The sequence below is a fragment of the Elgaria multicarinata genome, chromosome 12 (assembly GCF_023053635.1).
Source record: "Elgaria multicarinata webbii isolate HBS135686 ecotype San Diego chromosome 12, rElgMul1.1.pri, whole genome shotgun sequence".
Lineage (NCBI taxonomy): Eukaryota > Metazoa > Chordata > Lepidosauria > Squamata > Anguidae > Elgaria > Elgaria multicarinata.
In genome coordinates this window covers 37,172,013-37,193,760 of record NC_086182.1, presented here as the reverse complement: position 1 = coordinate 37,193,760, position 21,748 = coordinate 37,172,013, and the positions used below count along the sequence as shown (strand labels likewise).

The following is a 21,748-nucleotide window of genomic DNA, read 5'->3' as shown; positions in this document are numbered from 1 at the left end:
AAGTTCAGCCCTTGCTGGAAGCAACGTAAGCTATGGATGCTGGTGATTGGTTTGAGCTGTTGGTGGATATGAGGCTTTACCAAGGGTTTCCTTTTGTGTGCCATTGAATCGCAGCATGTACATAAAAACAGTTGTCTAGAAATCCAAATACATATTTAAACCTCCAAGCCGGGAGCACTTGGGGGCAAATATGGTGCCTCATTCTCCTACTGCAGCAGAAAGATGTAGGAAACTTTCTTCTATCAGTTAGCATTGCTACCTTGTGTAAAAGGCCAACGTTGTCCTCCTTGACCGAAGTGTACCTGTGTAGTGGTGCCCCCTAATTGAACATTCTCTGTAAACACTTCTAATCTCAATTTTTATAATGGTGATTTGAGTTTTGATCTTTGAATTTGTACTGTCTCACTTCCACATGGAGCAACACCTCCCCACCCCCCGCCCACACATACTGTCTTTCCTTGGTTCAGTTCCTTACTACTAATACAGGTACTTCAGCAATGGCCATCTCTGCTGGTCTGCATTCATGTGAATTTGTGCTGCAGCTGAAGGTGTCGGCCTTGTTTTTAGAGTGATCACCACTGCCAAATCAGTGTGGCACCCTGTGCTCTTTAAGCCTGGGCTGTAAGTCCAGGGGTGGCAGTGCTGGTGCTTCGTGCCCTTCCATAGTGTAGGGAGAGGGGGCTGGGGCTGGCCCTTGGAGGACAGCCAGGGGACCCCGAACCTTCCCAGCCTTCTCTGAGCAGCAGAGGCTGCAGTGGCTTGGAGGGACGTCATTGAAAGGGGTGGGCTGGTGTGGTGTTTCTCTTCTCCCCCCTTGTTTGGAAACAGGCTACTTCCATGTCATTACTGAACCATCAACCCTTAAAATAGGGCTAGGGATGTCTACCTTGGGGTGCTGTCGCTATAGTAAAACATCCCAGTTGGCTCAACAAGGAATTTTACCTTCCTTACAGTCCAGAAACCTACATGCAGCCATAGATTCAGCGCTGGCCCAGCTTGGCAAAGGGTTGGGTGGCAAAGAGACCTTCCAGCCCTCTGAGCTGCTGCCTCCTGTCCTGGCACACCTCTCTTCCCTGGCCCTCCTTTCCCAGCTTGTTAGAGACACCAGTATTGTTACAGCACAGTTGCTTAGCATCCCAGCAGGCAATGCCTACATGGAGCGCAATCTCCGTTGACTGAGGAGAAACCCCTAGAAAGAAACTGGGGAGAGAGAGGCGACACTTCTACCTGCAGCGACCAGCCGAGAAGGCACAGGCTGCATTCACCCACATGGCAGGGTGGAGGTGGGGGTCTGGGTCTCGTCTCTGCCGAGCATCGCTCCTTCCACTGCTCAGTGTCAGGGAATTCAGGTAAACTCGGCTTGACCCGTCATGCTGCTGTTTGACTGGGAAGGCAGCAAGAACGATGCCTGCGTTACGCGGGGCGGGGTTGGGGTTGGAGGAGAGGGTCTTCTGGACCCGTCTCACGTGTCTTCCTGAAAAGCGGCCCCATGAAATACAAATCCGAAACGGCGCGAGCCCCCACCCCATCCCCGCGAGCCTTCCCAGGGATTCAAAGGCGGCGCCCCCCCCCCCCCCGGGAAACAGCCCGAGCCTGCAACAAAGAGGGCCCCGCGCCGGCTCCTTGTTGCAGGCCCGCGCCGGCCCCGCGCCGGCTCTTGCTGTGCCGAAGCCTTTTGCCTCCCTGCCCGGTGGAGCGGAGCGGAGCATCGGCCCAGCTCGCCCAGGGAGGCTCCCGCCAGGCCTTTCCCGGGAAGGCGCGAGGTGACCCCGGGGCCTTCGGCACGCGACGTGCGTGCTCCGTCAGCCACGGGGCCGTGGCGCTCTGCAGCCGGCATCTCGCCTCCGCCGGGCTGAGCCTCGACGTGGCGCTGCGCGGCGGCAGGAGACAGACCCTCCGCGGAAGCGGCCCTTGCGGCAGGGGCCGGCCGGCCGGCCTCCCTCCCTTCCTTCGAGCTCCGGTCCTCCCGGGGCGCGCCCTGCGCCTGTTCTACTTCGGAGGCACGTGAGAAAGGCTGCACGCGCGTCCGCTCTTGACCCGGGTCTGGCTGCCGCGGCGCGTGCCGCGCGACCTCCCTCCCCTCCCTCTCTGCCTGGGTCTCTGCCCCGCATCCTCGCAAGGGGTGGCTGCGGCCTCCCTCCCTCCTTCCCTGCCTGCCTCCGCTCGGCGGCATCTGCAGTCCTTACGAAGCGCCGCCCTCCCTCGCCGGGCCCCGGAGCGAGCATGGCGGGCGGAGTTATGCCGGGCAGCAGGGCGGGCTGTTGCGCCATGCCGCTGGCGGGGCGGCGCAGTGGCGGCGCCCCGGACCCTGCATAGGCGCCGCGATGATGCAGCGCCCCCTGCGGCGCGCGGGGCGCCAGGCGGGGCGCGGGGCGGCGTCGCGGCCGAGCCCGGGAACCTGGATGGGCGGCGCGCGCGTGCAGCGCCCCTAGGGGCGGCGGGGCGGCAGGCAGGTTCCCGGGCGCGGCCGGCCCCGCGCGCTGGCTCGTCGCCTCACAGCGAAGATGGCGCACAGCGGTCGGTGGCGCTTCCCGGCCCGGCCCGGCAGCGGCGGCGGCGGGCGCCGCGGGCTCGGCGGCTGCCGCTTGCGGGTGCCGGCGCTGCGCAGCCTGCGCGCCGAGGCGCCTCACGAGCCGCTGCCCGCCGCCGCCGCCGCCGCCCCCCCCTCAGCAGCAGAGGCCGCGGCGGTGGCGGGAAGCAGTAGCGGCGGCGGCGGAGGGGGCGGGGCGGGCGGCTCCTCATCGGCCTCGCCGCCCGCCCCGGCCTCTTCTTCTTCTTCCTCCTCCTCCTCCTCGTCGTCGTCGTCGTCGTCCTCGGCGGCGGCCGCCAGCGCGGGGGTGGCTCCCGGCTTCGACGCGGCGCTGCAGGTCTCGGCCGCCATCGGCATCAATCTGCGCCGGTTCCGGGCGGCCTGTGGGGCTGAGGCGGGCAGCGGAGAGGTGAGCGGGGGGGGGGGGCGGAGGCGAGCGGGGGGGCGCGGGCGCACGGAGGGGTGTGAGGCATTAGGGGGCGTGCCTGTGCCTGTGCTCGCGCCCGGCGGGAATGGAGCCGCCTCGCGGGGGGGGAGGCAGGGAGGGGGGTGCCTCTCCTCCCCCCCTCCGGTCTCCTTTTCTCTGGCCCGAGAGCCGCCCTCGTGCAGCCCGCTGCGCATCCAGCAGCCCCGGGCGCGGGAGAGAGGCAGGGAGAGAGGCAGGCAGGCAGGCAGGCACGCCCACCTGGCCTCCCCAGGAGATGCGGCGGCAGGCGGGGGAGGCGCGTCCCCGGGAGCATCCGCCCTCCTCCCCCCTCCGCGCTCTCTTGAGTAGGGCTGGGCGGTGGGCAGGAAGGGCCGAGCATCACCACCACACCCACACCCGCTACGCTTCTTCCCCCCTCCCAGCTGTCAAAGGGTGCGGCTGGGCCACCGTCCAGCCTCTTGCCCCAAGGCCGCGAGCGCAGCATCCGAAGGGCCTCGCCTGGGCTGACGCCCCCCTCCAGGCAATCTGGCGGACTCCCCCCCAAAAAACACACACACACACACACACACACACACACTCTGCAAGAGACACGTGTCAGATTTTAGGTAGGGCCATGATGTTCAGGAACAAGCGGGGTTGGGGGCGCCCTCTCCTCTGGCCCTCAGCCTGTCCTGTGGCAGCCCAGCCAGGCCCTTGAGAGCAGCAAGGCAGCCCGAAGCCACAGCCTTCAAAGTGGTCCTCTTGGGTGGGGGCTGGTTATTTAGAGTTGGTGATGTCAGGGGAGAGCATCCTCCTCTGGGACACTGACCTTTGTTACAGACATATTGAGGGAACAAGGATTTGTGGGTTGCCGCCAATCTCTTGCCTGCAGGCACAACCTCTGAAGGCAGGGACAGCGAAAGGGGAGCTGTGGTACCAACCTGTGTAAAGCTTAAGGAACTTAAATCATGAGGTAGCTGCTTGGAATTCCTCTCTTCTATTCTCTGCCTTTTCAGATTCTTGCAAAAGTCTGGTCACTGTTTAAATGTTTAAAAAGAAGAGAGGGGAAAGTATCTGGCCACTGTGAACATTAGGTGCATCACAAACAGTGGCCCTGTGCCAACCATTAAGGTAGTCAGATTGGACCATCCACAGACAAAGTGGTATTTTTTGCATAGTCAGTGGACTTTCCAGGTATATAGAGCAATGCTGCTTTTGTTTAAATAAGGAGAGACCCAAAAACAAAAGCTCTCTCTTCATGAAGCCATGATATGCACAACCCCTTGTGGGTAGGGTGGGGGGAGATGTCAAAATCTAGTAGAAAAGCAAGAAGGAGCAAAAATTGGCGCCTCTGGGTCCCAAATTTCCTTCACTTCCAGTAAAGAAAAAGGAACTTTGCCCCCATTCCAGAGTGTACTTTACTGCTCAGAGTCAAGGCTGTATAGTAAGTCCCCACATCTCCCCAGTAGTGTGCAAATCTATAGCACTGTAATTCTTAGATGTGCTACCTGTCTTTAGGAGTTAATTTTCAGGTAGAGGATTGGTGAAGCAGCTTGCTGTGCAGCCTAGCCCAATCCCCCTCCCCCATAACACTTAGGTTTGGAGTTGGCAATACAGTATATGGAGGGGCAATTTTACCCCCTTCTGTACTGCTCAGTGTGGGGGCTGTTCCTGCTTTCCTCTCCCTGATGATGGAGTGGCTAACCCACTCCCGCTCCAGTCCTTGTGGGGATGATTAGGGTGAATGCTGTTCCAGTTTATCATGCTTTTGACACAGTGCTGCTTCATAAGTTTTGTAAACTGCCCAGAGAGCTTCGGCTATGGGGCGGTATACAAATGTAATAAATAACTAAAATATAGATGAGAGGTAGCGGTATAGATGTGCTTGAGCTGATTCAAGGGTTGCCTTAACTTTTATTGTTGCTGTAAATCTTCATTTTCTTGTACTATGCAAAGGCATGACCTGAAACATTCTCCTGACAGTCAGATAAGCGACAGAAAAGACACATAGGCAGGAGCCTGGGCAGTGAAGTAAAGCTCCTGATGTGTTCTTGCTGCTCTTCTTCCTGACATTTGCATTATCAGAGGTGGGGAATGTGTGACCCTCCAGACGGTTCGGGCTGTAACTTCCATTTGCCCTAGCTGGCAAAGCCAATGGCAAGGAATGATGGGAGTTGTAGCTCAGACAGTTAGAGGGGGTCAAGTTGGCCACCCTTGCATTTAGAGGGGCATTTCCAGGCTACCTAATTAAAGGGTGTGTGTTGGCTGTCTTCCTTGAGACCTGGGATATAGTCCACACACTTGTTGAAGTCAGAGGAGCTATTCTAGAACAATTGGTTTGAGAATTGCAGCCCTTGTGCTTTTGATAGGTAATTTGTCAGTGTGGACTCAAGTTCTCAACAATGTCATGATCTATAGTGTAACTGAAACCTCTGGATACACACAAAGAAAGATGCTGGCTCTACATGGCTCTACGGGGGCAATACAGATACCACTGCAGTCCTGCTTGATGTGTTTATTGTTAAGCAGGACAGAATTGATGCATATTTAATCCCAGGCAGACAATTATTACTCCACTGTTCAACATGCTTTTTCCTTCAGGTTGCAAATAACATCCTGGGATGCTGGCCTGTTTCCTGCCCCACACCCCCAATTGTACCTGACGAATATCCTATGAACAATTATGCAGCACATACATTATTCATGGTTCCTGTAAAGTCAAGGCTTTCATTGGGTCCAATCTGATACAGGCTGCTGCTGCTTACCTGCTCTTACTTCTTATCAAGGCAAGGTCCGTTGGCATCTGGTTGTTCTGCCTCTCCAGCAGTTTCAACCCCAGATAATATTGAGCACAGTCTCCTAAAGCCCCTAATGAGTTGGGCCTTTGGATATAGTAATGTTACGTAATTAACTTGGCCGTTTAAAAGCAGTTTGTTTCCTGATTTGCTTACATTTCTGTGAAAACGCGTGAATGCAACAGTGTAAATAAACTAGGATCAGTGAACTGTAAGGCTGAGAGCCGCATTTCACCTACTGCCCCATCCTGTCTCCAAGAAAATCAGCTGTGTGTGCTGGGGTTCATTTTATTCTCTACAATCATGAAAAACCAATTAGAAGGAGAAATAGTGATGTCCAAGGCCATTGCGTCAGCTTTCTGTCTGAACAGATATTTGAAACTGGATTTCATGCATTCAGTCCCCAATGCACTATCAACTACACTCTCTCTCTCTCCATAATGAGCTTCTCAAATAAGCAGCTCACTCCCAAAATTTGTATATTTGGGATGGGGAGATTTTTCCAGTAAAACATTGTTCAAGGTGAAACATACTTACATCATCCAGTGGGGCATGTAGATACTTTTGAATCCCCTTTTCATTGCACATTAAAAAAAGAAAAGAAACGAAGTTTAAATTCTTGTATAGTAAAGCTGCCCCATTCACAGAGGCGAGTCATTTGGTTGGGCCAATGGTTGTAAATGAAAGTCTGTGTTAGCTTTTGCATTATGCAGAACCCTGCTCAGGTGATTTATGGTGCCCAGTTGTTTGCAGATGCATACAGCTTTCCGGTTTAGTCAGAAGACTTGCTGCACCAGCAAATATCAGTGCAGTATCACAAACCTAATGAGGAAATCTATGCAAAAGTTATCATCTTGAAACTCCCAATGCAGTTTTTTAAAACTTCAGAGTATTTAGACTTGGAAAGGCTAAGGCCATGGCTAGACCTAAGGTTTATCCCTGGATCATCCAGGGGTCAAACCTGTTTATCTAGATGACACACAGGGGATCCAGTGCTCAGGCAGAGGCGAAACCTGGATGATCCCAGGATAAACCTTAGGTCTAGCTGTGGCCTTAGATTCTCATTGCCACTTGGATACTTGCTGTTAAGGTAACTCCTCTGCCATTTAGTGTACACTGTATGATAGGATTGTCATAGTCATATCATCCATCTCTTCCAAACGGTTTGGTATCAGTAAGTCCGTACCTTTTGTTGTGAGGTCTTGTTCCTTCTGGCCTGGCAGCGCCCTTTTCTGTCCTAAGAGCCGGAGATTTTGAGGATGTGGCTGAGAGCCAGCTGCTCTTCCAAGCCCCCCACCTTGCAGGTGTTATTATTATTATTATTATTATTATTATTATTATTATTTATTTATATAGCACCATCAATGTACATGGTGCTGTACAGAGTAAAACAGTAAATAGCAAGACCCTGCCGCATAGGCTTACAATCTAATAAAATCATAGTAAAACAATAAGGAGGAGAAGAGAATGCAAACAGGTACAGGGAAGGGTAAGCAGGCACAGGGTAGGGAAAGACTAACAGTAGAAAGTAACAGTAGTTCTGAGCAGTTAGAAAACAGGAGCTTATCTTTCAGCAACAGGTGTGTGTGTGTATGTGTGTGTGTATTTGTTGATGTTGTTGTGATTATATTTGTTATTATTATTTTAATAATACAACGATAAGCTGAAATTTGCAAATAAAATTAAAGTTGCTATTTCATGTTCAATAAGTCTGCGTTTTAAGTATGTGGGGAAGAAGCTTAAAATGTAAATGACATCTTCATTGCTAGTGCAGCGTGTCTTTCTCCCGCCAGGCCAGGGTCTTTTTGTCCAGCCCTTTTAGTGCAGTCTCCTTCTTGGACTGTTTCACTATGTTTTAGTATTTCTTTGTTGTTGTTGTTGTGTTTTTATTATACACTGTAAGCCACCCTGGCAATTCGGTAGAAGGCTAGTATATCAAATATTAAAATTGTATAAATACAAATAGTGGTGCCCCTATTGTGCTGCAACAGTGAATGGCTCATAATGTTCCAGGAGGAAAGCTTTATTGAAATGGTTGTGGGAAGGGATGTCTTCCTTATTGCCTCCATGGTCATGCCAGAGCTGTGTGTGAATATACTTATCCTTCCTAGGTGTGAAATTTTCACTTTCAAAATTGTGTGTTTTACACTGTTCCTTTAGAAACCAGACTCTACATTTGATGCATTGTTACTTTACATTGTGCTTCTGCTCAACTGATACATCAGTTGCTCATTTGATGCTTCTGCTGGGCAGCATCCTGGATGAGCAAACCCTTCGGAACTAAATGTTGATGGCAATTCCCCCCATATCCACGCTTTTGGATATGTTTTTGGCCTCTTAGAAAATTGCAGTCCCAGGCTTCCCTGGAGCCTTATGATTACTGGGCATCCAATTTGCTGGATGCAAATACCTTTCAGGTCATGCATATTTTGTAGGCGCTGGTGCAAGAATGCAGCTGTTTGAGTTCATGAATAAGTGCAGTCGTGCCTGCATTGACTTTTGAACGAAGCAATGGTTTGTGGTAGGCAAGTGAAAGGTGCTGTCTCTGAACCAGGAGGACCTTTGCTGTAGGTAAAATTAATAGGGGTCTTTGGAGAGGGAGAGAGAGAAAAAGAAAGAAAGGTTTTTATTTGTAAGAACTTCTGAGTCTCTCAAAGTCAAGTGCAACTCAGCTGTTTAATTAAAAGCAACACATGCAGCATAACAACCATCTTGCTTAATCTTAAACAATATCACTACAGAAGGGAAGGGTTGAAAGCTGAGTACTTTAGAAGTAATTTCTCAAGATCACAATGGGTAGGCAGCCTGATTCTATGCTTCCACTACTACACAAAGCCCAGTGCTGGCATAATACAGTTGTGCTTCTATGCCCAACCAGCAGTAGAATCAACAGCAGCTATGCAAACATAAACCAAGGCAGTGACACTGACAGACTCTTGGAGTGTCCCTAGAAACTGTGCTACCAACCACCAACTGTGTGTTGTTTGTTGACGATGTCCCCAAATTATGCATGTGTGCAGTGCACCAATCAACATGTGTGGCAGAGGGAATGCCCTAAAGACGTTGCTCTTTGCAGCACACACCTCTCTTGTCCTCATGAGGCCTCCCACAGCCCAGCAGTCATTCATGTAGCACCCCAAGGTTTCGCAGGAGAAAGGCTTGAGTCCTTGGGTGCCGGCAATATCACACATTTGGATTCGGATGTGTGGAAAGAGAACTATCGTTTTGCAAGGGATAGGGAAGAGAGACACATAAACAAGTAGAATGGAAGCAACAAGCAGGCAAAAGGAAGTAGCGTTATGGGCTGCCCAGTTGTTCAGTGGGGAAAAGGAGTTGCAAGTCTTGAGTGCTGTCCACGAGGGGGAAAGCTCACCACTTTGGGGCAGCAGTAACTTGAGATCAATAAGAGCTTACCAAAGAGGAACATGCTACCTGAACAGCCACAGAAGCAGTTGGATAAAGACAGCAGGGTGGGGGCTTGGTTGCCTTCCAGGAGCCAAGCCCATGACATGCCCCGCTGCCTCCTCCATGGGGAGGGCTCCTAGCCACATGAGCCAATACTGATTCCTGCATTGAGCAGGGGGTTGGACTTGATGGCCTTGTAGGCCCCTTCCAACTCTGCTATTCTATGAAGGAACCTGTGTTGAGTTGTTGCAGGGGCTTAGCATACATGTGGTCACGTGTTCAATCCCTGGCTACAGTCTCCAGGGGAAAAGGACTTGGAAGAGTCACCGATGCAGCAGCTGGTTTCAAATTTGGCTGCCAGATTGTTCTCTGGGGCAGACTTCCTGAACCACATTATTCCCATGGTCAAATGCCAATTGTTACTTCTGGCCCCAATTCAAGGTGCTGGTGCTTACCTATGAAGCCTCGGATGGTTTTGGGCTGGGATATTTTATTTATTTACGGCATTTATATACAGCTGAATATAATAAAATCTCTCAGTGGTTCACAATATTATCCCTGCCTTATGAACTTGCCTGCGGGTTGAGATCATTGTCGGAAGTCCTATTTTGTGTGTGGTTGGTGAGAATGCAAGACAGAGCCTTTTCTGTGGCAGCACCCCAGTTATGGAGTTCCCTTCCAAAAGAGGTGAGATAAGTCCCATCCCTGCTAGGGTTGAAAACATTTTTATTTCACTCATCCTTTAGTGGTTTTTAATTGAATGGTTTAAATTTACTCCTTTCTCATTTTAGGGCTCTGGTTTTAATTGTTGAACTCTGTTATGTAAACTGCATTGGAGGTCCTTGTTAGAGCTGGAAAGCAGTATAAAAGTGTGATGGATGGATGGACGGTTGGATAGGTAGATAGACAGACAGCAAATCAGAGAGACTGATATGTGGACCGATAGTCTCACTCATAACTGACACATTTCTCCCTCACTCCATCTCTCTCTCTCTCTCTCTCTCTCTCTCAACCTGACACACAAAACATGCACACTTTTCATTAGGATAATTGCCAGCGTCTGCTGGTTATTTTTCAAAGCTCCTTGTTTTATTTATTTTATTTATTTATTTATTACATTTTTATACCGCCGAATAGCCGAAGCTCTCTGGGCGGTTCACAAAAATTAAAACCATAATAAAACAACCAACAGGTTAAAAACACAAATACAAAATACAGTATAAAAAGCACAACCAGGATAAAACCACGCGATTGATGTTCCCATCAATCGCATGGTATGGCTGCTGGATTTCCTGTCATAGCAGTGAGGCTGGGAAGCTGTCTAGCGGGGCAAGAACAGGCTTGAGGCAAGATATGCAGAAGCAGCAGGGGAGCTGTCCAGCCAAGGACTAGGCCAAGAGCAGCAGCTTTCGATTTGACCCAGCCCTTCCTGGAGTGTCAGCAAGGCCTTGGAGTGTGGAGCGTGTTTCCGTTCTTATTTCTTTGGCCTGGGAAGGGCTCAGGGATGGGAGGTCACATGCCACCAGGTGTGTACTCAGCATCTGTTTTAGGTTTCAGTTCTGGCTCATCATCGTCTCTGCTGATCCAGGTGATGGTGAGGGACCTGGAGTTGGGGCCAGGGGCCATTCAAGGTCATTGGTCCCCTGACTCAGCTGAATCCCTGTGTGGGGTATCCTCCAGGGTAGCAGCCTCAGAACGTTCATCAAGATGTGGCAATTCTTCTTGGTCCCAGAATGGCCTTCTCAAAACTTGACAGGGTAGCGTGAAGCTCCCGAACTGGGAGGAGTGCTACTGTGTGGTTGCAGACCTGAGGATCATTACAAGCCATCCTTGGGGGTCAGCCTAGAAGGCAGAGCTTGTTTTGGTAAAATTGTTTCACAAACTATCCCATCAGCCCCAGCCAGCATGGCCAATGGCTAGGAATGCTGGGAGTTGTAATCCAAAACATCTGGAGGGCACCAGGTTGCTGAATGCTGCCTTATGTTCTAATGGTGCTGCATTGATCCTTGCCACTCATGCTGCCTGCCTGTGAGATGAATTGGGCAGAGGGATGGTGACTTGCCCAGGGAGCTTCATGGGTTGAGCCCTGGTCAGTGCTCAGCCAGAGCTCAATCCATTACGTCTCACTGACCCTCACACAACACTCTGAAGCTCTGGACTTCAGATTGGTGCTGAAATTTCAAGATATCATTTAATAATATCCCACCTCTTTATTTGTATTTACCTCAAGCTAAATATTATCTTTTGTAATGGAAGTTGGATTTCCTCCAAGGCTTTCCTAGTGAAAGAACACTGGTGAATGTCTCTTGTATACCCAGTGAAGGGAACAATGCCACTGAAGCAGAAGACGGGGAAAATTCTTCCCCACTGATACATTCTGCAGGAAGGGCTAGGGCCCAAGTGTCAGGGAACTCAAGAGTGGGGCTCTGAAGTGCCGCCCTGTGGTGTGGCAGCTGTCCGCAATCTCAGCTGCAAGCTGTGAACCCTGCAGCATTCTTTGTCCAGTGGGCTGCCTGGCTTCTGCTCTGGCACAGAGTTCAATCTCAGCCTAGTCTCTTGGCAGGCAGGGAGCACCATGGCATTCAGCAGGCGCCCTGTTGGGCTGCTGCTGCTACCCAAGGCAGTGTTTTCTGGGGCCTCTCCCCTAGTTTATTTATTGTTTTATATTGTACGATTTTATCTGTACGCCGCCCTGAGATCCTAGTGATATAGGGCAGGATGCAAATGTTTGAAATAAATAAATAAATAGTTTGCTGCTTTTATGAGTAAGAAGATGCTGCATTATCTTCTTGGCTCTAGAAGGAAGCAACAAAAGCCAAGGCATATTGAGGGATTGCTTTTATATATGAATCAATAAATCCTCTTTAGATGCTGGCACGGTATGATTCTTGTCTTGTGCTCCTGTTTCTCTGGAAACCTGGGCTGGTCTTCCTCAGCAAATCCACATCCTCCTTCAGAATAGAGAGCTTAGGTTTATTTGCAAAGTGCTACTTTGGCCATGTTCTTCCAAAGGATTTTTAAAATGAATGGATGAAACTAGAGAAATCCATATGATGCTTGCTTGTCTTTTACTAGTTTTGTCATTTCAGGTTCCTTGAGGGGCCAATCTAATATGTGCCACCCTCTGGTAATCCCAAGTAGCCTTGTTTCGGCACTGGGGCAGTGTGTGTGTATGTGTGTCAGGCAGCATGTGTACCACTTCCCCAGCTGTCATGTTTTAAAGCTTAAGGAACGCAGCTAGATGGGTTCCACTTCGCCTGCCTTCTATGAAGACTTGACAGTACCTGCGTCATCTTTCTCTAGATTGCCACTGGGGTGTGTGGCAGGAGGTGGGAGAGAGGCTGCCTCTGCAAAGCAAGGAAGGAGATGGGGAAATGCGCTTTCCTTTCCAAGCAGGGCGACTGGAATAGCTGCGAGAGCCGAAGTGCAGCCTCCATCTTCAGAGACCTCTTGATTACCCAAAGGCATTGCCAGCTTTCCCAGTCTTCTTGTGGGTTGCTCTTTAAAGGAATGCTGTTCTTGACCCAGCAAAAGAATTCAGGTGGAAGGCAAAGTGCCCATTGCAAGTTATAATATCTGTTGCTTTACACAAACTGAGAAATCTCCATTTTCATTTTTGTAAAGAGAGTATTTGGCTCTCAAAGCTACTGCTGAGTGAAAACGTAAGAAGTGAAGAGAGCAGATTCTTGTAGTAGCTCGGCTAGAGCTCCTCTGGGTGGACACATTGAGACATGAGTGGGAAGGACTTCTTCACCCCCTGCCAGGAACACTCAAGTCTGTCTGCTCTTGTACACTGGCCGAGTGTTGCCATGGGGCCAGCCGGGTGCCTTGCCTAGTTTCAGTGGCCATGTTGCCCCTTTGGTCGACAGAGAAGACGTTATGAGATTGCCCTGAATTCTGGCACCAGCCTTGTTGTCCCTGGGGCCACATCAGTCTGGTGTATTCCAGGCAATGGGTGCAAAATGGCATGGCCTCGGGATCTAGGCACTTTAGGCATGTGTTGAGTCAACGTTGTCTCCAGGAACAGCCTCTCCCCCACCCCATGCGTTTGCGTGTGTGCATGTGTGTGTTCTGTCTCTCACCAGCTGATGAGGATGCAGTGTTTGCATGTAGAGCCCCACTGGCTCTGGGGTGATGCTGTGGGAAAGTAGTTTCACTCACAACTGGACGCCCTCCAGAAGAGGAGAGCAAAGCTTTGCACTGAGCGACTGAAGGCATGCACAAGGCAGAGAAAATGAGAACAGTGGCTTCACCCAACTATTGTGGATGACTGAATAAGCTTTCAGGGAGCACACTGGCCACTCTGTTTCAGCTTTTGTGTCATCCCAGTTCTAGGGACCAGCTTCTGGATGGGTTGTAACAAAGGCAGAAAAGACCCAAGGGTCTGTTTTTAAGCTTAGTGCCTCGGCTTGGAAAGAGTGATGCAGCAGGCCAAAAATGCAGTGAGATGAGTTGGTGTTCTAGGGTGCATTGTAAAAGTGGAGATCAGGAGCATTTGCTTGTGTTGGGCAGGAGCAGGGAGGGGGATGTTGTGGGAACAATAAGGGCTTGGCAGGGCTTTGAGTCATGGGGCTGGGGAGTGGGGCTTTCAGATGGTTGGCCCTCGGGGAGCCCTCCAGCTGTACCTCTCTTTATCCCTCACAACAGCACGGAGTAGTTAGGTGCAGAGCTGTGGCTGATGTAGAGGCATTGGCGGGCGGGAGCATTGCTAGCCTTTGGACTTCGCGAACGGCTGTCCTTGAAGCTGCTTAGCACCTGTATTGTCTTTCCTCCGGCTAGTCAAGGCTGCTGTTTGTTTCAGAATTCCTGGGATTGCTGTGCTCAGCTTTCTAGGAAGGGGGAAATGAAGCTTTGGTGGCATGCCCAGACTTCCCTGCCCGCTTGCCTGTGCATTTCTCTCCCAACTTAGGAGTGACAAAAGCTGTCCTTATGCTTTCCAGAGCGCACCAGTCTCTCTTGATGTTCGCCAGCTGCCCTTTCTGCCAGGCTTGTCAAGCAAGTCTTGCTCCGTCCTCAGCCGCACATTGTTTACTTCTTGCAGGGAGCCCCACGTGTCCAAGGGGAGTGGCTGACAGGGGAGAGGAGACATGATGAGGCTGCTGGTCTCTGCAGTGCTGTGTGCAAAATAGGAGCCTCCGTGTGATGCGCTGGCTCCCACAGTGCTCCTGACGCAGCTCTGCTTAATTCTACTTGGTCACAGAAGTCATATCTGAGATGGTCTTTCATGAAATGACCTCCTTTAGAGGGATCCCCTGGCAGGTTGCACACATCTTGCGCCCCCCCCCCCCTTTCAGTGCTGGCAAGAGAGCTTGCCCGCTTGACGTAATGCTGAAAAAACGGCCACTTTGCTTCCTCCCCAGTCACCATCTATGCTGTGAATGCCGAAGAAAGGCAGCCAGAAGGCAGCTCTTCCTCCAAGCTGCTTTTCTAAGCCTGACCAGGGCTGGGCAGAGGGCGGGGGGGCAGTGGGGGCAGTTGGCATGGGCCTATGGTTTGAGGGGGCCTACTCCAAGTCCCCCTGGGCAAAGTTGCTTGATTTTTCTGTTGTTGATGATGAATTTGCCCAAAGAAAAGCACGTAAAGCATTTCTGAATGTGAAGAAGTGATATCTTATATACATCTTGAATAAAAGTGCCTGCCATTACCTTTTTTATAAATCGCTCTAATTCATATGTTTTTAGAACTGATTAAAAAATACTTAATGAGCAGTTTGAAATGGGGCCTATATTTCCTATCTGGCCTGGGCCTATTACCAGCTTTGCCCAGACCTGGGCCTGACATCTAGCAAATGACCCTTCTTACATCAGCTGTTCCTAGCAAGGCTCTTCCAGAATGAATGTTCCTTCATATGTCAAATACACGTGTGTGTGTGTGTGTGTGTGTGTGTGTGTGTGCGTGTGCACACACACATGGATGTGCTCTGGGAAGTACCCCAAGTGTTTGTGATCAGGCAGGATGCTCAGCATTCCCTGGGAAGAGTGCAGGAGAGACAGCAAGGATGACTTTGGTTCCGAATTAAATGTGGGAGCAGGCTCTGTTCCATTTCTCCACTGCTGGCAATGAACAGCCCTAGCAGGCATGCAGGGTTGGGACCTTCTGCTCAGGCTGTCCTAGTTGGCTTCCTTCTGCTTGGGGTGGGGGTCATGCCATTTCCCTGCCTGCCTGTTCAGGTGCTTGGAGCGGCTGCCTTCACTGAGCTCTTCCTTATCCTGGCTGAATCCTACAATGACTCTGGCAAGGAAACAGGCTGCAATTTGCAATGCAGCGGCGAGGAGGCAGCTAAGTTTACCTGCCTCAGCAGTCCCTGAGCCTCTCTCTCTCCGTGGAATAAATGCCCCCCATTCTGTTCCTGTGGGGCCCTTGTGGCAGTTGGGCCCTTCGCCCAACTCTGCCCAGCTTTCTGTGTGCAGAGTGAAGAGAGCTGTGCTCTGTCTCCACAGGGGCTCGTAATCCACGGGCCTCTTCTTGCCTGCCTTCCACACAGGCCTTTCCCAGCACAGGGACAGGCATGCTGGTAGCTGCTCATCGGTTTTCTTTATCACTCAGGATGTCTGTGGTCAGCAGTTTTTTGATGCCACAGAGCATTTGAGAAATGTAGCTGAACAGAGGGGCTTCCCTCCCTGCACACACACAAATAACCATGAGGGATTCAGCACCAGCAGATGGATGCTGAGCTTCAAGTTGAATTGCATCAGGTAGAAATCAGCCTAGTCCCACCTTCTGTGTCCAGTAGCAGCAGCTGCCTTGCAGTGGCCCACGTGTCAGGCATGAAGGCAGCTGCCCTCTCCTCATGGAGGTTCCATTGAGCCACCATGGCTAATAGCCACTGATCGGCCTGTTGAGTTTGCTATGGATTATCTAGTCCATCTTTTGTTTTCTCTGTAACTTTAAACCAACTCTTTCTCTCTCCCACCACCCCCCTTTGCAGGATGAGCAGTTCCTAGGCTTCGGTTCAGATGATGAGCCCAAAGGACAAAGTTCTGCCAAGCCTCCCACGGGTATGTTCAGTTTGCTGCAGACTTGCCATGTTTGCGCTAATGAGATCTAGTGCTGAAGACCCCTGGGCTACAGCCTCAAACGTACCACCTGTCTCATCGCCTTGTCAGTCTGCAAAAGGGAAGGCGACTGAGCTCCACAATTCAGTCTGCTTTGGACTTAATTTTTGGGGAGGGGGAGAAATGGGATGCAAATCCTGCAGTTGATGTGGTTTCTGTGTTATTCCGCGGCATTGTGAATCTACAGCTGCTGAAGAGCGTACCTGGAGAGTGTACCTGCGGGGGTGACTATTCATCCCCAACTGTCCCTCCTGCTGCGCTCTTGGGGCTAGCTAGCAACCCAGCAGGGAGTGCTGGATCTAACAGGAAAAGTTGTGTGCATGCCTTAAGCTGCCCTATTCTCTCCCAGCCTCAGCTGCCCAGGGCTCCTGCCTTAATTCACTTCCAGGTAAATAGCACTGGTTGAATACCTTCTCCCAGTATTCTAGGCATTCCTGCTTGGCCACTGGAACTGTGAAAAGGAGCCTAAGGCTGCTTGAAGAATTCTTTTTGCCCGAGTGATGTGCTGAGTAAGGTTGTACATTACTTCCAGTCATGAGCAATGGTTTCAAATCAAATAATGCGCTATTAATAACGCAGTACACCCTGACTGCTACCCTGGCTCTGTGTTTCTAAAAAGAAATGAGAGGGCGTTACCAACCAGTTGACTGTAAGGAGAAAACTTTGGTGCCTTATAGTCAAGTGGACAGAAGCTCTTTTCCTATAGCATACGAGTCGGAAGCGACTGAATGAATAAACAACAACAGTCACCTGGTTCAGACTATCATTTTAAGTTGCCTTAGCAACTTAAATAAGCTACTGTGGTTTGCAGCAGATGCCCATTCCGTAACCCAACACCCGTTTGGAGGTTTTTGTATTGTCCAAACCATCAAGAACCCATGGGTTGTGTTAGGGTTATGTATGATTTGTTAATCAACCCACCTTGCCTGGTTCGGACAACACAGCAGCCTACGATATGGGCCTGGCTTGGATTATGAAACAGGAACCCGCAGGTACCTGCCATGTGCTGCAAACCACCATGGCTGAAAATGATTGTGCAAACCCACCAACTGTTTAAATTGTTGGGTTCTATAGCCTGTTTGTATCCCATGTGACTTCTTAGGAAGCATTCATCCGTGTCTTGCAAGGGGCTGTGTAGACAGGATATAGAAGTGCTTAATACAGAGCTGGCCTTTCTAAGAACTGTGTGACATTAAGAACCTGTGTCTGAATTTCCTTGTTTTCCCTTTTCCTCCTCCCCATTCCTTTTTCCTTTTGTGTCGGGTGGGTTGGGAGGGGCGGTCTCGTTTTTATTGATGTAGAAGCCACTCTCAGAGCTTTTCTGGCTGAAATGCTTTAAACAGGCAAATAAATAATGTATGATTTTCCCTTCGTTGTCTTCCTCTGCAATCTCAGTCAAAGTTAGTGCACGCAAACCTCGTGGGAGACCCCGAAACACCTCAGACCGAAGCTCAGTCGTGCTCTCAGAGTCTTTGCCAGTGTATTTGCCTTCAAGCAAACCAGAACCCACCACAGCCATGGAAAAAATGCAGAAGAAAGACTTGAAAAGTGGAGAAAAGCGGCGAGGAAGGCCTCCTGCACTTACCGGTGTGAAGTTCAAGATCACCCACAAAGATGGTATTTCAGATGCTCAGAAGGGAGGCAAAGAGGAAAAAGAGAATCTAAAGAAAATAAAGCGGGCACCGTCCACGACATTTCAGCATGCTGCGAAAATCAAGAAATTACGGGCAGGCAAACTGTCCCCACTGAAGTCTCAGTTCAAGCTTGGGAGAAACGGGGTTCAGATCGTACGCAGGAGAGGAAGGCCGCCGTCTTCTGACCGCTTAAAGACTGTGCCGGCGCTCGTCGTGAGCTCCCATTTGGAGAAAGCCCAGCGGGTGCGGAAGGAGAAAGAGGGAGCCCTACCGCTCCCCAAAGAGGAGAAGCTGGCCGTCAGGCAAAGCCCCCGCAGGCCGGTCAGGGTGATTCCTCCCTCCAAGAGGACGGACGCCACCATTGCCAAACAGCTCCTGCAAAGGGCCAAGAAGGGGGCCCAGAAGAAGATTGAGAAGGAGGCCGCCAAGCTGCAGGGCCGGAAGGGGCGGACGCAGCTCAAGAACATCCGGCAGTTCATCATGCCGGTGGTGAGCGCCATCTCCTCTCGGATCATTAAAACTCCCAAGCGCTTCATCGAGGACGAAGACTACGACCCGCCCATCAAGATCGCACGCCTGGAGTCCACGCCCAACAGCCGCTTCAGCGCTACCTCCTGTGAGTCCAGCGAGAAGTCCAGCGGCGCCTCTCAGCACTCCTCTCAGCTGTCTTCGGATTCCTCGCGGTCCAGCAGTCCCAGCGTCGATACGTCCACAGACTCCCAGGCCTCTGAAGAGATGCAGGTGCTGTCGGAAGAATGCAGCAATGCTCCAGAAGTCCACTCCTCGTTGCCCGTCTCCCCATCCCCTGAGAATGAGAGTGGCGAGAGGAGGAGGAGGAGGAGGTTTTCGATGGCAGAGAGGAATTTCGTGCCCAAAGCAGCTAAAAAGCTGCCCGGCCTCCAAAGTGTGTCCCAGCAGCAATCCTCCTCCTCCTCCTCTCCTCCCCCGCCGCTCCTCAGCCCACCCCCACCACTTCAGCCCGCCGCTGGCATCTCCGACCACGCGCCCTGGCTGATGCCTCCCACCATTCCCTTGGCGTCGCCCTTTTTGCCCTCCTCAGCTGCTCCGATGCAAGAGAAGCGGAAGTCGATTCTCCGAGAGCCGACGTTCCGCTGGACCTCCCTGAAGCACTCTCGGTCCGAGCCCCAATACTTTTCCTCAGCCAAGTATGCCAAAGAAGGTCTCATCCGCAAGCCCGTCTTTGACAACTTCCGGCCTCCACCGCTGACCCCTGAGGACGTTGGCTTCGCCTCTGGCTTTTCGGCTGCTGGGGCCGCAGCTCCAGCCCGCTTGTTTTCTCCTCTTCACTCTGGAACAAGATTCGATCTGCACAAGAGAAGCCCCTTGCTGCGGGCTCCCAGGTTCACCCCAAGCGAGGCCCACTCCCGCATCTTTGAGTCTGTCACTCTGCCAACCTCCATCAGTCGAAGTGCTGCTGGAGGCGGTGCAGGAGCAGCTTCTTTGAGAAGACGCAGGCGGAGAGTGTTCAGCCCAATTCGATCTGAACCCAGATCGCCTTCACACTCCATGAGGACCAGAAGTGGGAGACTGAGCACCTCCGACCTGTCCTCCCTCACTCCGTCAGCATCGGTCTCTTCCTCCCTAGCAAGCATTTCTGTGGGTTCCCTGACCACCAGTGCCTTAAACTCCGCCACATTCACCTTTCCTTCCCATTCCGTCTCCCAGCCTGGGGAACCAGCCGAGAAAAACCAGAGGCCAAGGAAGCAGGCAAGCATTCCAGCCGAGCCCTTCTCCTCCAGTGGCCCCGCTCCCCTCTTTCCATGGTTCACACCAAGTTCCCAGACAGAGAGGGGCAAGAGCAAAGACAAAGCCACCGAGGAGCCCACCAAAGAGAGTGACAAAGGTCTTGAGAGGGAGAAGAGCAGAGAAAGAGGCAGGGAGAGGGAGAAAGAGAACAAACGGGAGTCCAGGAAAGAGAAGAGGAAAAAGGATCCCGAAATCCAGAGCGGCTCGGCTATGTTCCCGTTGGCTCGCGTTTCCAAGGGGAGAGTTGTCCATGAGGATGTGGCCGTTCCTTCTTCTGCCAAGAAAACGGCAGGGCGTAAGAAAGCGGCTGCGGCGGCGGCTGATCCAGCAGCAGACCTGCCTCCAGTGGTTCTTGTGGACTCCGCAGCAGCCATAATCAAGACCAAGCTGCCCAAGAAAGGCCGAGCAGGGTTAGAAAAACCCAGCCTGGACCTTGGCCTGGCCCCCTCTCCTGTGGAAAAGGGAGACTCCCTACGTCTCCCTGCTGCTGCAGGCAGCATCGTGAAGCATTCCTCCATCAGCTCAGTGTTGGCTCATGCGGACAAACTTCCCATGACTGACAAGAGGGTGGCCAGCCTCCTGAAGAAAGCGAAAGCCCAGCTGTACAAGATTGAGAAGAGCAAGTCCCTCAAGCAAGCGGATCAGCCAAAAGGACAGGTATTTCCCCCGGAACGGTGGCTTAAAAAAGCACTAGCACAGAGGCTGAGCCTGCCAGGCGTGTTGTGGGGTTTTTTTGGGGGGGGGGGCAGGGGGAGCAAAGGCTGCTGACCCAAGTGGCCTCAGGCGGGTGTAAATGCAGCAAGACCCTCGGGGATGCCCCTCTTGAGTTCTGTCAAGCCTCCCGTTGCCTTGATCTCGTGTCTTGCCCATTGTGCGGGATCTTGTACCTCTAGGGAAGAGAAATGGCTCCCAACGCTTTTGAAGCGCTTTTATCCTCATGCTGCCGCTTGCCTGTTCCCTGCCCCTGCCGACGTGGGGCGCCACGCATGGGAGCTACTAGGTCTCCTCCAGCATCTAGAGGTGGTTCAGTGTTTTTTCTATCTGGCATCGCATCCGACAGGCTCTTTGAGCTTAGCTGGCCATTTCTTGCCCTTTATGTAGAAATTGTTGCAGTGAAAGTGCTAGCTGAGGTTGGCCTTGGTCATTGTATTTTTTACGTGTTTTTAAAAAGTCCCTGTTCATTAGAAATCAATGCTGCCAGTCTCTAGTCTGCTAACCTGGGAAGGGGACTGGCTCGGAAACAGAGGCTTAGGGAAGAATCAGGAGGCGGCCGCTGATGTGCTGGAACCTGCTCATTCCTGGAGGCCTTGAAGTGCTCCTGGTGGGGTGGTGACTTGTGCCTGAGTGCTCCGAACGGCCTCATCCGAGCGTGTCCTGTGTGCTTGCCCCCTCGGAACCCAGGGTCAAGAGAGCGATTCCTCGGAGACCTCCGTGCGAGGGCCACGCATCAAGCACGTCTGCAGGAGGGCAGCCGTGGCGCTGGGCCGCAAGAGAGCGGTCTTCCCAGATGACATGCCCACTCTGAGTGCCTTACCCTGGGAAGAGCGAGAGAAGATACTGTCCTCCATGGGGAATGATGGTAAGTGGCAGGGGCTGCTTTCCCTCCGCCAGGAGGCTGCAGGGGGCTGGAACGGATGGAGGACTGTGGGGGAAGGGGCGGCCTCGCTGGGCTGCTGCTTTAGGGAAAGAGCAAGCGGCCCTTCTGCGCTCAAGCCCAAAGTCCATTCGGCTGATGAGCCGTTTCTCCTGGGTTAGCTGCTGAATTAACAGCCGGCGTTTCATTTGACAGACAAGTCCTCAGTTGCTGGTTCAGAAGAGGCTGAGCCCCTTGCGCCTCCCATCAAGCCTATTAAGCCAGTCACCAGAAACAAGGCCCCGCAGGAGCCTCCCGTGAAGAAAGGCCGGCGGTCGAGGCGCTGTGGGCAGTGCCCGGGCTGCCAAGTCCCAGAGGATTGTGGAGTCTGCACAAATTGCCTGGATAAGCCAAAGTTTGGTGGGCGGAACATTAAGAAACAGTGCTGCAAGTAAGTGTGTGGGTGTGAGTCCTTCCCCACACCCCAACCCGCCTTGGAGGAGCAGAGCCTGCCCGTTGGTCTGGGAGGGAGGGAGGGAGGGAGGGAGGCCGTCTTCCGTTGCTCTGTGACATGTTTATCCTG

The 21,748-nt window shown here is 52.0% G+C and overlaps 1 protein-coding gene across 2 annotated transcripts in view; it reads left to right on the top strand.

Annotated features, from left to right (window-relative positions):
* The first annotated feature begins 2,470 nt into the window (after positions 1 to 2,470).
* KMT2A (lysine methyltransferase 2A) overlaps positions 2,471 to 21,748 on the top strand; it is a 53,313-nt gene continuing 34,035 nt past the window's right edge. For both annotated transcript variants that reach the window (XM_063139318.1, XM_063139317.1), the window contains exons 1-5: positions 2,471 to 2,939; positions 16,065 to 16,134; positions 17,587 to 20,249; positions 20,994 to 21,171; positions 21,382 to 21,616. In XM_063139318.1, coding sequence (XP_062995388.1) covers positions 2,505 to 2,939; positions 16,065 to 16,134; positions 17,587 to 20,249; positions 20,994 to 21,171; positions 21,382 to 21,616 — 3,581 coding nt within the window. In that variant the 5' untranslated portion in view covers positions 2,471 to 2,504. The remainder of the gene's footprint in view (positions 2,940 to 16,064; positions 16,135 to 17,586; positions 20,250 to 20,993; positions 21,172 to 21,381; positions 21,617 to 21,748) is intronic.